The 15,754-nt window shown below is 46.9% G+C and overlaps 1 protein-coding gene across 1 annotated transcript; it reads left to right on the top strand.

Moving 5' to 3' along the window:
* Window positions 1-4,697: 4,697 nt before the first annotated feature.
* Window positions 4,698-7,890, top strand: bmp15 (bone morphogenetic protein 15). Its single transcript, XM_055901589.1, has 2 exons — window positions 4,698-5,189; window positions 5,618-7,890. The coding sequence occupies exons 1-2, from the start codon at window positions 4,817-4,819 to the stop codon at window positions 6,574-6,576; spliced, it is 1,332 nt and encodes a 443-aa protein (XP_055757564.1). The 5' UTR covers window positions 4,698-4,816; the 3' UTR covers window positions 6,577-7,890.
* Window positions 7,891-15,754: the final 7,864 nt, after the last annotated feature.

Genomic DNA, 15,754 nt, shown 5'->3' with positions numbered 1-15,754 from the left:
TTTGCAGCAAAATAATTCTTCAAATATTTCTATTGAGCAACGGGTTTTTTTGTACAGTTTTGAAACTTATTTCTAGCAATTCTACACCGTTTGGAGCTGAGAGGAAAGTTTGCAGTTTTATAGCTAATTTCCTGCAATTCTATGCATTTTGACATGGCTAATCCTACGTTCCTCAAACATTATAACAAAATCAACAAGCATCAGTTCTCCCTGACTGTCTAGATTTTATTTGATTGTTAATTCTTGAAGATGGTATTATAAATATATATATATATATGTATAGTTCAATATCTTTTCGGCATGCTTTCTATACGGTTTTGGTTGTTTAAGATTACACAGAAACAGTTTTTCCATCCAAAAAATGTCCACTTACCAGCCATATATTTAGCTCCCAATGACTGTAATTTCCTCCATATTAAAGGGATAGATCGAGATTTGCCAACGAAGCCATTTATTTACTTCCCCAGAGTTGGATAAACAGGAACAGCTAGCATGCTAACTGTTCTTGTAGACTTCTAGTCATTGCGCTAACGCTAGTTAGGATTGGGACGTGAAACTACCTCTTATGTTCCTTCATACAGGACACAGAGACATAAACATTTTATCCACGATGGTGTTCTGTTGAAGCTAGCGATATTCATAAAATAATGATTTTTCATATAAAATAATACCCCCCAAAATCGCATACCCCCTACAGTAACTCCGCAGACCCCAGTTTGAAAACCCTTACTCTAGTCTACATGAATGGAGGAAAGAAATTATTGCTGATTTAGTTAACAGTTTGTTCTGGATGTATTTTGAGAGAGTTGAAGAGGGTAAAGCTGTGGGTTGAGGAATGCCCTTTAAATATGTTACGCATTGCTTCAAGCCACACCCACCAAATGGAACAAACAAAGTGTGTTCAAAAACGTTGAAAAACGTTTTGGGGGAAACGTGTCATTCAGTACAAACCGTCACTCAACATAGCGAACATTTCAACAAATGTTTAATCGAACTGAACACACCACTGGGGTGTACAGTCATGGCCAAAAGTTGAGAATGACACAAATATTAATTTCCACAAAGTTTGCTGCTTCGGTGTCTTTAGATATTTTTGTCAGATGTTACTATGGAATATTGAAGTATAATTACAAGCATTTCATAAGTGTCAAAGGCTTTTATTGACAATTACATGAAGTTGATGCAAATAGTCAATATTTGCAGTGTTGACCCTTCTTTTTCAAGACCTCTGCAATCTGCCCTGGCATGCTGTCAATTAACTTCTGGGCCACATCCTGACTGATGGCAGCCCATTCTTGCATAATCAATGCTTGTAGTTGGTCAGAATTTGTGGGTCTTTGTTTGTCCACCTGCCTCTTGAGGATTGACCACAAGTTCTCAATGGGATTAAGGTCTGAGGAGTTTCCTGGCCATGGACCAAAATATCGATGTTTTGTTCCCCGAGCCACTTAGTTATCACTTTTGCCTTATGGCAAGGTGCTCCATCATGCTGGAAAAGGCATTGTTCGTCGCCAAACTGTTCCTGGATGGTTGGGAGAAGCTGCTCTCGGAGGATGTGTTGGTACCATTCTTTATTCATGGCTGTGTTCTTAGGAAACATTGTGAGTGAGCCCACTCCCTTGGATGAGAAGCAACCCCACACATGAATGGTCTCAGGATGCTTTACTGTTGGCATGACACAGGACTGATAGTAGCGCTTACCTTGTCTTCTCTGGAGAAGCTTTTTTCCAGATGCCCCAAACAATCGGAAAGGGGATTCATCAGAGAAAATGACTTTACCCCAGTCCTCAGCAGTCCAATCCCTGTACCTTTTGAAGAATATCAGTCTGTCCCTGATGTTTTTCCTGGAGAGAAGTGGCTTCTTTGCTGCCCTTCTTGACACCAGGCCATCCTCCAAAAGTCTTCGCCTCACTGTCCATGCAGATGCACTCACACCTGCCTGCTGCCATTCCCGAGCAAGCTCTGTACTGGTGGTGCCCCGATCCTGCAGCTGAATCAACTTTAGGAGACGGTCCTGGCGCTTGCTGGACTTTCTTGGGCGCCCTGAAGCCTTCTTCACAACAATTGAACCGCTCTCCTTGAAGTTCTTGATGATCCGATAAATGGTTGATTTAGGTGCAATCTTACTGGCAGCAATATCCTTGCCTGTGAAGCCCTTTTTGTGCAAAGCAATGATGACGGCACGTGTTTCCTTGTAGGTAACCATTGTTGACAGAGGAAGAACAATGATTCCAAGCACCACCCTCCTTTTGAAGCTTCCAGTCTGTTATTCGAACTCAATCAGCATGACAGAGTGATCTCCAGCCTTGTTCTCGTCAACACTCACGCCTGTGTTAACGAGAGAATCACTGACATGATGTCAGCTGGTCCTTTTGTGGCAGGGCTGAAATGCAGTGGAAATGTTTTTGGGGGATTCAGTTAATTTGCATGGCAAAGAGGGACTTTTCAATTAATTACAATTCATCTGATCACTCTTCATAACATTCTGGAGTATATGCAAATTGCCATCGTACAAACTGAGGCAGCAGACTTTGTGAAACTTAATATTTGTGTCATTCTCAAAACTTTTGGCCACGCCTGTAGGTATAGAGATGGAAAGAGCTCTTATCTTTGTAATAGCGAACATTTAATCAAACGTTTAATGGAACTGAACACACCCCTGGGGTGTAGGCATAGAGATGGAAAGAGCTCTTATCTTTGTATCTGTGCCATTACGGTGTCTGTGACAGTATTTGCAGCTCCATGAGGCTATCTCCATTTTAGCTCCAATTTTCTTCTTCTTTTATGTTTGAAAAAAGTGTAAAGCTAATATTGGTGATTTACCTCCACATGCAGTGCTGGAGTCCTGAACCCAAATCTTGTGTGTCATTCACTTATTGTGGCCACTAGATGGCGATGATATAGCTTAAAGCCATTTTCACACCATAGCAACCTATTTTAAGAAGAAGACAATGCTTGTATCCAAAGATTATCTATTATATTGACAAGATAGCAGAGTGACCGCTCTAACAGTGGAAATGCTTGTCCTCAATGATTGAAGGAAAGTGAGATCATGTGGGACCATTCAAGACAAGGACAGGGCAGATAAGCATTTGAAAACAACATGGAAAACCAAGTTGTTGTTTTTTTTTGGCGGAGTAAATCCTCTTGCTTCGCCTGTTCCTCTCTGTCGTATCTATGGCTGAATCCCAAATCACCCTCTTCCCCTTTCCCTCACCCCTCTGCCCTCCATTTGTGTGTTCAAGCACGCTTCTGCCATTTGCAGAAGTGTCCCAATGTGAAAATTATGGAGGGTGTAGGGGCTAATAAGACCCTCAGATAGCGTCTGCAAGGCTGCAGGCTTCAGAGCGATGTGCTATAACGACACGCACTGCGATATGTTGGGAGTTTGTGCAATTTCATACAAAAGAATGGAGAGGCGTGTCTAATTATAAGCCACATGCATTTGTTTGTGTCTGATTTCGAGACTTGACACCTGAAATAACAGATTAAATAGCTCCCAAATTAAATGTTTAACTGTTACTGAAGTGTAAAACTTTTATTTGTTCATTTGAATTTCATACCAGTTTTACTATTTAAAAGTGGAACATTAATTAATTAAAGTCACTAGTGTACAGGAGTTGATTGGTTTATTGATCCCCTCGCCACTCTCTGGAAGTCACCCCTTGACAACTAAGGACCCTCTGAGTGAGTTGGTAGGGGCGAGGGGGTGGTTTGGGATTCACCGATTGGCTGATCTCTCCCAACCCAGAGGAATCGCCAACCAGTTGATTACTTTAAAATTGTGGAAGCCCTTAAAGAGATTCTCTGGTACTTTTGTATACTTTTTAGCCAGTAGTTCTGAAAAGCAGAGCTCGCAAGCCAAAAGTGCTTCCCCAAAAATTGCGTACTATGTCACAAATGTTAAGATATGCACCACGTCATTGCTTGCTTGCTTTCTCTCTCTCTCTCTCTCTCTCTCTCTCTCTCTCTCTCTCTCTCTCTCTCTCTCTCTCTCTCTCTCTCTCTCTCTCTCTGTCTCTCTCTCTCTCTCTCTCTGCTGTTGGTGCATCATGTGCATCGTTCTAGCTGTCACTCATATGGTGAGGAACTGAAGCTCATTGGTTGAACTCAAATTGCTAAGAGGCTGGCCCATGTTGGAAGAAAATGTAGAGGAAATGAAGCAGCACAGCTTCCAGAAAAACAGTTGCTTTCAAACTAGGGATTTCGAGGCTAATTGAGGTTAAAACAGTAATTCTGCTCATAGATTATGTGTGTATGAACTACACATTGACACATTCAGCTCAAAGCAGGAAGTTAAAAAAATACTTAGTAGTTGCCAAAGTTCCAGAGCATGTCTTTAATGTCACTGTCCATGCTAAAATAGTTTATATCCATGTTGAGTCCTCTAACTATCTCTATGAGTTTGGCCTATTTCGCGTTTCAGCTTTCATCAGGGCGTGACCATTGCGCCTTTGCGTCACACCTGTCGTCCACACCTTACGAGAGGGGTCAATTTGGGGGTCAAACAGACCGTGGTGTTTTCCACAGCCACAAAGTCATATCGTAAAAATTCATATCAACAAAAATGATTTAATTTAAGGTTAGGCACACGGTTAGCAGTGTGGTTAAGGTTAGGTTTAAAAACATATTTTAAGAATATAATTTGTAGAAATGGGCGTGGTTTGTGGCGCTGTGGTAACTAGTGATGACCGAAAATGGTCGATTGTTTGTCAGGTGAGCGCGCGTCTCACCTTGTCCTCGGTAAGAAATCACACCTTTTGATTCCATCCTTCTGGTGGCAGTAACTCGGGCTTGCACCGGAGCTAGGTCGAACATGAAGGCTACCCACCGTAACAACACATGTATCCTGTCCTTTTTCGTGTTTTTCTTGTGTTCTACGTTTACCCGACCGGACGGGAAAATGGCCAACATTCCTACCAATCTCTCTGCTTCGTCACAATCACAACTCGGTGGGAGATGTCGCCGAAATCACCATAGCACCAGTCAGAAAAGCCAGCAGGAGCCGCTTCACACGCTGCTAACAGAAGCACAGAAGGCTGACCAGAACTTGCAATATATGTTAAGTTTGTTTAAGAGCGCGGCCGACCCGGATGGGAGGCCTAAACAGCATCGGCTGTTCGGGTCGAACACAGCGCGTCTGCTGAGACCCAACACCACCCAGGTGTGGTCTCTCACAGCGTCTTCAGGTGAGACACACACAGTGCGTAAGATAACAAGCGGTTATCATCCTACAGGTTTTGTCTATCTGATTATATGAAATTACAGTGGTAAGGGCCTGTTGTACAACTATTGTTCATTGTCATAATAACAATTTATAAACCGTTATTTAGGCTATAGGTTATGATGGGTAGGTGCTATGGTGTAGAATATAGTCTAGGTTACCTTTTTGTCTTTGTAACTGTTTGTTGTTATGGTTAAGCCTGACCATTTCAGTTTAGAACTGTATCAGGTCAAAGGTGAGATGAAGATATTGACGCCTACCATTGTCATCTCTCCCTGTTTTTTTTATTTTACATCCTTTCTCACCCCCAACCCTCTTTCTCTCTCTCCCTATACACATTTGTCTCCCTCCTGTCCTCTCTCTGCACCTTCTCTCTCCCCCTCCCTCCTCCAGTCCTGCGCTACACCTACACAGTGGAGTACGACCTCCAGTCCCTCTCCCTCGAACAGCTAGTGAGAGCCTCCTTTGTCCACCTCCGTCCCTCTAGTACATCCAAGACGCCCCACCCCTCCCCTCTCCGCTGCAGGGCCAGAGTCACCTCTCTGGGGCATGATAGCTGGACAAGCCCCCCTGGAGGTCTGGGGCGCCTAGTCACCCTGGAGCCGCATCAGCAGTGGACAGAAACTGACATCACAGAGCACCTCACCACACAGTTAGTAACGCTGACCCAGGGAAGGCCAAAGCAGGGCAGTCGCATAATTCTCATGGCCCAGTATTGGTGCTTGCATCCTGGACATTGGAGGAGCGAGGCCTTGGGCAGCCTGTGGATGATCCAAGGGGGACACAGGAGGGGGAGAAAAGCGGCCTCCGCAAATCACTTCAACGCCCCCGCTCTCCTCCTCTTCCTCAATGAAGACGAAGAAACCAGAGAGTGGGGTGCGGCGACCCGAACTGGGGGGTCCAGTTTGGGGCATCTGACTCCGGAGCCTCACCACCTCTCCTCCCCTCGACTCCGTCGCTCCAACGGCCCTAATCCCCCAGGTAGCATCGTGTCCGACATCCCCAACTACCGAAAACACAAGAAACCCTCGCCCAAGAACCAGTGCAAACTCCACTCCTACCGGGTCACCTTTGCCGCGTTAGGCCTGGTCAAATACCTCGCCCCACACCAGTACAACCCTGGCTACTGTAAAGGAGACTGCCCCAGAATCCTCCACTACGGCCTCAACCCGTCCAGCCATGCCATCATGCAGAACCTGATTAAAGGGAAGGGGATGGACGAGGTGCCATCGCTGTCCTGCGTGCCGTATAAGTACAAGCCCATCAGTGTGCTGATGCTGCTGGATGACAACAAGACAGTGGATTATAAGGAGATCCCCGACATGATAGCTGAGTCCTGTACCTGTCGGTAGTGGGGGTGGGGGGGTGGGAGGACGTTAGGAGTGTGGACCCCCCTCCCTTACACACTTGCTGCTAGTTAAAGACATTTGGGTGGGGAGGGGAGGTAGTCAGAGGGAGGCCGGTCCCCATCTTCATTACTCGGTAGAGACTGGGGCTTAGCTTACCTTTCACTAAGCTGTCCCTCTCAACCGTGAGCTTGCTAGATCCGTCTCCCTCCCTCCCTCACACTCACCACTGGCTTCAGCTGCCCCATATCACACTGAACCTTTTGGAGGAGAGGAGGGAAAAGACGGAGGAAGAGAGTAAAGGGTGGGGTAAGGGGTTCCACAAAAACCAAATAACTTGTTGCCTTCTTTAACATGCTCTGTGTACAGGTTTATATTAGAATCACTGGACCAGTAAATTAATCGTATGGGACTGAAGGCGCTCCGCTTCACTTGGAACTTTCTGGAGGGTAGAGAGAACAACTTAAGACCCCAGGTCACACCACCATAAAGCTCTGTGGGTAGTGAAGTCTAATGTGCCAATGGTCATGTGATGATGATGAAATGATGGTCTGTACGGATATGTTGATGGGTGTACAGGAGGGTCAATCCTGGCGTTCTGCTTGAACCAATTGGTGTTTGTTTGTGTTTGTTTTTTTCTGGTCTTTTTCTTTTTTAAATCTTGTTATCAATGCTTGACATCTGGACACAGGAAGTGAGTGATGGAACCCATAACCTGATTGGCCGAGTGAGTGATGGAACACACAACCTTGATTGGCCAGAGACTAAGCTTCGTAAGATATGTACATATTTGGATCCACACACTTTGTGTTGTTGGCATGTTGGGCCCCTCTAACAGTTTGGGTGTCTGCCCTAAAATTAAATACAAATAATTTAAAAAAGCATTTTAAAATAAATAAAAAATGGTCGCCGGCCTTTTTCAGTGCGCCTTTATAGTGAGCTATTAAGGACTCGATGGAGTCATGCTAGACTTGAAGTGTTTTCCAAATGGCACCATTATCCATGTTGTGCACTACTTTTGAACAGGACCAATAGGGTAGTAGTGCACTACATAAGGAATAGGGTGCTATTTTGGACGTAACCTTGGAGTTTACTGCTTCTTTACAAAACCACAGATTTTTCTAATATTTCTGGGCTGAGGGTGTGGCCTTCCCAAACAGAAAATGGCGGGAGCAGGAGGGAGGATAAGAACTAGTGCAGTATCACTGTCAATAGCGTATCTCAGGGAAAAAACTAAACGGGAAAAGTGCAATGTGTCTGAGTATTTTTCAGGAGTGTGTCTTATGAATGTTTAGCTAAAAGTCTCGCACTGAAATAATTGTGACGTTTTATTATAATGAATGAAAATAAATAATAAAATGAATATTTTGTAAAAATCTGATTTGACATTGGTTTTGTTTCTGAACTATAGTTGGATGATAGTGCCCCTAATGTTGAATTGGACGTCACTAGTTAGCCGTGCATGACTTGTGTAGAATTTATTTTTTTACATTGTTTTTGTGTTCTAATGTGAAGTATTTAAAAAAAAAAAAGTTTTCGGTCTGTTTTTTGGACACAGAATTTAGCCTATTGGACAAAGAAGCATTTTGAAATGTGACTATCCAGTTTAACATGCTATTTAGTCCAGAACTAGACTCAATCTGTGTCTGGTAAAACCAACTGTTTATATTCATGTCTTTACCATGTTACCCTGTTATGTAGTTCAGGGTTCTCCATGTTGCATGCTGGAGTGGACAAAATGGACATTATATTACGGGTTGATGGGGCTGTTAATGTAGAGCACAGGTGTCAAACTCATTCCACGGGGGGCCGAGTGTCTGCGGGTTTTCGCTCCTCCCTTATACTTGATTGATGAATTAACATCACTAATTAGTTAGGAACTCCCCACACCTGGTTGTCTAGGGCTTTATTGAAAGGAAAAAACAAAAACCTGCAGACACTAGGCCCTCCGTGGAATGAGTTTGACACCCCTGATGTAGAGCCTAAGTTTAGGGTTGGTTGGTTCACATTTTATTTGGGTGCATTTCTATTTTTTGAATTTGGCATTGTAGCCTGAGTATACCAGACATTAGGAACATCTTCCTAGTATTGAGATGCACCCCCTTTCTGCCTTCAGAACAGCCTCCATTCTTTGGGACATGGACTCTGCAAGGTGTGGAAAGCGTTCCACTGGGATGCTGGTCCATGTTGACTCCAATGCTTCCCAATGCTTTGTGTCAAGTTTTCTTGTTTTTCTTTTTGGTGGTGGACCATTCTTGGTACACACGGGAAACTGTTGAGTGTGAAAAAAAACCCAGCAGCGTTGCAGTTCTTGACACAGTCAAACCGGTGTGCTTGGCACGTACAACCACGCCATGTTCAAAGGCACTTAAATATTTTCTCTTGCCCATTCACCTTGGGAATAGCACATACACACAATCCATGTCTCAACGCTTAAAAAGCCTTTTAATCTGTCTCTTCATCTACACTGATTGAAGTGGATTTAACAGGTGACATCAATAAGGGATCATAGCTTTCACCTGGATTCACCTGGTCAGTCTGTCATGGAAAGAGCAGGTGTTCCTAATGTTTTGTACACTCAGTGTATTTATGTGCTGTTGCTGTCGTTGACCTGCAGTACATGCCCTTCACCCACAGAGGGTGCTGTTACTGTCATTTAAACCAGGGTTTCACCACTTCTCTCCCACACAGCCCAACTGCTACAGGCCAGGGGGTTGACCTTGTAGCAGTACTGTCTGGTATAGAATGACAAGATTGGTTCTTAAATAGACCTTGGTACTGTAAAAGTGAAATGAGAACTGCTCTATGTTGAAAGAACCGTGTATATTTGGATCATGGCTGTTCCTGATTTCACTGACTTTGGCCGGATTGAACCAAGTCTTGGGCTCTGGGAAGGAACCTCTTAGCATCAGAGAGAACATTTTTGCAGTTATCAAGCTCATTTCCTGCAACTCTACACATACACAATACAAAAAGTATTGAGTTAAAAATGTATAATTGGTGGAGGGCTGTGGATACCAATATCCCTATGAGCCACCCAGGCCCATGTTGCCCAGGGTTAATATTGTATTACACCTTCTAAACTTATTCCACTATCTTTTGGCCAAAATTATTTGAATCTGTTGTTAGTCATATAAAATGTTTTCATGTATCTGGCCTCGGACCCCCTTTAGTACATCTGCAGACCCCTGTCGTAAAAAATACACGTTTTATATCAGTAGAATCACCGGGAACGGATTATGACTAATTAACAAGTATGGGACTGGTTCCCGGACACAAATAAAGTCCTGGACTAAAAACCTTATTTCTGTGTAAAATTTCCATTGAGCTTTTTAGTTAGCCTGAGGACCAGTCTGTTTGTGCTATCATTCCACTCCCTGCCGTTTCTGTCCAGCCCAGTCCTGGTCATCTCCAGCCCAGTCCTGGTCATCTCCAGCCCAGTCCTGGTCATCCCCAGCCCAGTCCTGGTCATCCCCAGCCCAGTCCTGGTCATCTCCAGCCCAGTCCTGGTCATCTCCAGTCCAGTCCTGGTCATGTCCAGCCCAGTCCTGGTCATCCCCAGCCCAGTCTTGGTCATCTCCAGCCCAGCCCAGTTCTGGTCATCTCCAGCCCAGTCCTGGTCATCTCCAGCCCAGTCCTGGTCATGTCCATCCCAGTTCTGGTCATGTCCAGCCCAGTTCTGGTCATCTCCAGCCCAGTCCTGGTCATCTCCAGCCCAGTCCTGGTCATGTCCAGCCCAGTCCTGGTCATCTCCAGCCCAGCCCAGTCTTGGTCATCTCCAGCCCAGCCCAGTCTTGGTCATCTCCAGCCCAGCCCAGTCCTGGTCATCTCCAGCCCAGCCCAGTCCTGGTCATCTCCAGCCCAGTCCTGGTCATCTCCAGCCCAGTCCTGGTCATCTCCAGCCCAGTTCTGGTCCTCTCCAGCCCAGTCCTGGTCCTCTCCAGCCCAGTCCTGGTCCTCTCCAGCCCAGTCCTGGTCCTCTCCAGCCCAGTCCTGGTCCTCTCCAGCCCAGCCCTGGTCCTCTCCAGCCCAGTCCTGGTCATCTCCAGCCCAGTTCTGGTCCTCTCCAGCCCAGTCCTGGTCCTCTCCAGCCCAGTTCTGGTCCTCTCCAGCCCAGTTCTGGTCCTCTCCAGCCCAGTCCTGGTCCTCTCCAGCCCAGCCCTGGTCCTCTCCAGCCCAGTCCTGGTCCTCTCCAGCCCAGTCTTGGTCCTCTCCAGCCCAGCCCTGGTCCTCTCCAGCCCAGTCCTGGTCCTCTCCAGCCCAGTCCTGGTCATCTCCAGCCGGGACAGAGGGTACTGTCATTCTTTCCCAATAGCTGTTTTAGTTATCTCCTGTCCCTGTCAAAGCACAAATGAGAGTGCATGGGTCAAACACACACACACATATGTGTGGTCAAATGTAGTGCACTATATAGGGAATAGGGTGCCATTTGGAATGTAGCCTGTGTGTCTCTTTTAGCATAGGGCTCTGGTCAAATGTAGTGTACTATATAGGGAATAGGGTGCCATTTGGAATGTAGCCTGTGTGTCTCTGTTAGCATAGGGCTCTGGTCAAATGTAGTGCACTATATAGGGAATAGGGTGCCATTTGGAATGTAGCCTGTGTGTCTCTGTTAACATAGGGCTCTGGTCAAATGTAGTGTACTATATAGGGAATAGGTTGCCATTTGGGATGCAGATCTTCTCTGTTATCAGTTAGCCCGGGGAGAAGGTGAACTACAGAACGACTGAATATTTACAGGATTTTATGTCTGTGTCCGTCTCGTGTTGAAGACGTGTTTTCAGGAATGTGTCACGGAGCATTCAGAGGTCACCAGGCAGAGAGAGACAGAGGGGGGAGGGAGGACAGAGAGACAGGAATGCTACTCTCCCCAGGAGAGAGAGAGACAGGAATGCCACTCTCCCCAGGAGAGAGAGACAGGACTGCTACTCTCCCCAGGAGAGAGAGACATGAATGCTACTCTCCCCAGGAGAGAGAGAGACAGGAATGCTACTCTCCCCAGGAGAGAGAGAGACAGGAATGCTACTCTCCCCAGGAGAGAGAGACATGAATGCTACTCTCCCCAGGAGAGAGAGACAGGAATGCTACTCTCCCCAGGAGAGAGAGACAGGAATGCTACTCTCCCCAGGAGAGAGAGACAGGAATGCTACAGGAACCAGGAGAGAGAGACAGGACTGCTACTCTCCCCAGGAGAGAGAGACAGGACTTCTACTCTCCCCAGGAGAGAGAGACAGGACTGCTACTCTTCCCAGGAGAGAGAGACATGAATGCTACTCTCCCCAGGAGAGAGAGACAGGAATGCTACTCTCCCCAGGAGAGAGAGACAGGAATGCCACTCTCCCCAGGAGAGAGAGACTGGACTGCTACTCTCCCCAGGAGAGAGAGACAGGAATGCCACTCTCCCCAGGAGAGAGAGACAGGACTGCTACTCTCCCCAGGAGAGAGAGACAGGAATGCTACTCTCCCCAGGAGAGAGAGACAGGAATGCCACTCTCCCCAGGAGAGAGAGACATGAATGCTACTCTCCCCAGGAGAGAGAGACAGGAATGCTACAGGAACCAGGAGAGAGAGACAGGACTGCTACTCTCCCCAGGAGAGAGAGACAGGAATGCTACTCTCCCCAGGAGAGAGAGACAGGAATGCTACTCTCCCCAGGAGAGAGAGACAGGAATGCTACTCTCCCCAGGAGAGAGAGACAGGAATGCTACTCTCCCCAGGAGAGAGAGACATGAATGCTACTCTCCCCAGGAGAGAGAGACAGGAATGCCACTCTCCCCAGGAGAGAGAGACATGAATGCTACTCTCCCCAGGAGAGAGAGACAGGAATGCTACTCTCCCCAGGAGAGAGAGACAGGAATGCTACTCTCCCCAGGAGAGAGAGACAGGACTGCTACTCTCCCCAGGAGAGAGAGACAGGAATGCTACTCTCCCCAGGAGAGAGAGAGACAGGAATGCTACTCTCCCCAGGAGAGAGAGACAGGAATGCTACTCTCCCCAGGAGAGAGAGAGACAGGAATGCTACTCTCCCCAGGAGAGAGAGAGACAGGAATGCTACTCTCCCCAGGAGAGAGAGACAGGAATGCTACTCTCCCCAGGAGAGAGAGACAGGAATGCTACTCTCCCCAGGAGAGAGAGACAGGAATGCTACTCTCCCCAGGAGAGAGAGACAGGACTGCTACTCTCCCCAGGAGAGAGAGACAGGGGGGAAGAGAGAAGGAGGGGGGAGGGGGGACAGAGAGACAGGAATGCTACTCTCCCCAGGAGAGAGAGACAGAGGGGGGAAGAGAGAAGGAGGGGGGAGGGGGGACAGAGAGACAGGAATGCTACTCTCCCCAGGAGAGAGAGACAGAGGGGGGAGGGGGGACAGAGAGTGAGAGAGAGCTTGAATCACATCACGACAATATGTAGGGAAATCTGTGGAGTGAGCACCTTGCTTAGCTTCAGAACATGGTTAAAGCTATCACTTTGATCCCATGGCTCCGTCTAGGAATTTGAGACCCGGTTACATGTAACATTTCTCCAGTCCCAACTCACAGCTGTTCACCAAAACATGTGGGAAGGTGTCCCTTTTAGTGGTTTTAACACATCTCAGACTAGACATTTAAACGTCCTTTCTAGCTCTTCTAGAATAATCTTTTATTTTGGCTCGTGTCAGAGACTGGGAGTTTACAACAGTGGAATTAGTTTCAGTTGTACATTTTTTTTTTTTTTACATCTCGCTGCTTATCTCAGAAGATTCTCATGTACACATGGTTCCTGAGATATCAGAGATTTACTGGCGTTGTGAGATAATCCGATTATATGTTAATCTGCACAGTGCGACTGCAGTAAAGACGACCTGAAACGCACCCAATGACAACAGGGTTCTTTGTCCTGGCCTGCTGCCTGCTGATGACTCTTGAATCGACCCTGCAGACAGTCAGCTGGGAGGGAGTCTGACAGAACTCCTAAACAAATAACACAGCAAAGGTCAATTACATCCCTGTAGCACCAAGAGAGAGAGAAAGAGTGAGAGAGACAGAGCGAGAGGGAGAGAGAGAGAGAGATGAGTCGAGAGAATGAGAGAGAGGGATAGAGAGAGAGAGACGGTGCGAGAGAAAGAGAGAGAGAGACGGGTCGAGAGAATGAGAGAGAGACGGAGCGAGAGGGAGAGACGGAGAGAGAAAGAGAGAGAGAGACGGGTCGAGAGAATGAGAGAGAGACGGAGCGAGAGGGAGAGACGGAGAGAGAGAGAGAGAGAGACAGGTGGAGCTGGAACAGGAGGTGAACACACTCCAGTCAGCACAAAAAATCCTCCAGCTCAAAAACACTCCCTCAACCAGACCCGGAGAGCTGGAGGTGGAGAGAGACATATCTGCACTCTGGACTGTAGTGAGACAACTTCAACAGGAGACGGAGCAGGAGAAGAACAGCGCACTAGAGGAGAGGATCAGACTCCTGGAGGAGAGGTTGAGGGGGATGGCGTGTGACAGAGAACAACTCACTAGAGAGGTGGCCACTCCTGCAGAGAACCCAGCAGAACAGCCCACCTCAGCCCCCTATAAAAGTCTTGACACCACATCCGAACAGTCTACCCCAGTACCTGACCATGGCCTCGACATCACAGCAGGACAGACAAATGAAGAGCCCCAATCCCAGGGGATCCCACCGCCTCTGAGCCCCCCCCCCCCCCACTGTCAGGCACACTGATAGCCCACCTGACAACCCCCCCACACCAACTGAGGACATACACAAGCCACAGATTGTACTCCTTATGGACTCAAACACGTAGAGGACCCACGCCGAGAGGACCTACATCCAGACCACAGCACCACCAGCCACATCCACATCCACACCCCCACCCCAAACCAACCATGCCCATACCCCATTTAGGCCCCCTCAGATCAGACCTATGCCCCTCCTGCCCACCCCATGCACCCCACTCCCGCAAAGAGGGGCTCAACATGAAAGTCACACATACGCCCAGGGTGTAAGTAGGCAAACACCCACTCTTACACTAGCCCAAGCCAATGGCATGTACCAGACGCTCAGCAGGCTCTGCTCACACTTACTGGTCTGAGGCCAAACCACACGACTAACAACATTGGACACTTTATGGAACTAAAAGCCTTCAATATCTCATCCTGGAATATACAAGGTCTAAGGTCATCTGCCTTTGGCCTAAAGAGCAGGAATCTGGACTTCACCAAAGAAATCGGAAATACAGACGTTGTCATCCTACAAGAAACCTGGTATAAAGGAGACGGACCCACCGGTTGCCCTCTAGGTAACAGAGAGCTGGTAGTCCCATCCACCAAACTACCAGGTGTGAAACAGGGAAGGGACTCAGGGGGTATGCTAATTTGGTATAGAGCAGACCTAACCCACTCTGTTAAATTAATCAAAACAGGAACATTTTACATTTGGCTAGAAATTCAAAAGGAAATGATCTTAACAGAGATAAATGTCCTCCTGTGTGCTACCTATATCCCCCCACTAGAATCCCCATATTTTAATGAAGACAGCTTCTCCATCCTGGAGGGGGAAATCAATCATGTCCAGGCCTAGTGACATGTACTAGTCTGTGGCGACCTAAATTCCAGAACTGGACAAGAACCTGACACCCTCAGCACACAGGGGTCAAACACCTACCTGGAGGTGACAGCATTCCCTCCCCTATATACCCTCCTAAGCACAACTACGACAACATCACCAAATAAAACCGGGTCACAACTCCTGCAGCTCTGTCGCATGCTGGGTATGTACATAGTCAATGAAAGGCTTCGAGGGAACTCCTATGGTAGGTACACCTATAGCTCATCTCTTGGCAGTAGTAATGTAGACTACTTTATCACTGACCTCAACCCAGAGTCTCTCAGACCGTTCACAGTCAGTCCACTGACACCCCTATCACAGAAAAACCCCAGTCTACTTGAACAGAGCAATACTCAATCATGAGGCATCAAAGCCAAAGGAACTGAATAATATTAAGAAAAGCTATAGATGGAAGGAAAGTAGTGTGGAAACCTAACAAAAAACAATTAGGCAACAAAAAATTCAAACTCTTCTAGACAACTTCCTGGACAAAACGTTCCACTGTAATAGTGAAGGTTGTAAAATTCGCAGTAGAAAACCTAAATGGTATATTTGACCTCTCAGCTTCCGTATCAAATCTAAAAATGTCAAACAGAAAACCGAAGAAAAT

This window comes from Salvelinus fontinalis, chromosome 36, assembly GCF_029448725.1.
Source record: "Salvelinus fontinalis isolate EN_2023a chromosome 36, ASM2944872v1, whole genome shotgun sequence".
NCBI classification, from domain to species: Eukaryota; Metazoa; Chordata; class Actinopteri; order Salmoniformes; family Salmonidae; genus Salvelinus; species Salvelinus fontinalis.
This window is presented reverse-complemented; position numbering and strand designations above follow the sequence as displayed.

Bases quoted from the DNA above. Each gene is read 5' to 3' on its own strand.
- bmp15 (XM_055901589.1), top strand. From the start codon at position 4,817: ATGAAGGCTACCCACCGTAACAACACATGTATCCTGTCCTTTTTCGTG. The intron at 5,190-5,617 runs GTGAGACACACA...TCCCTCCTCCAG, and splicing joins GTCTCTCACAGCGTCTTCAG to TCCTGCGCTACACCTACACA.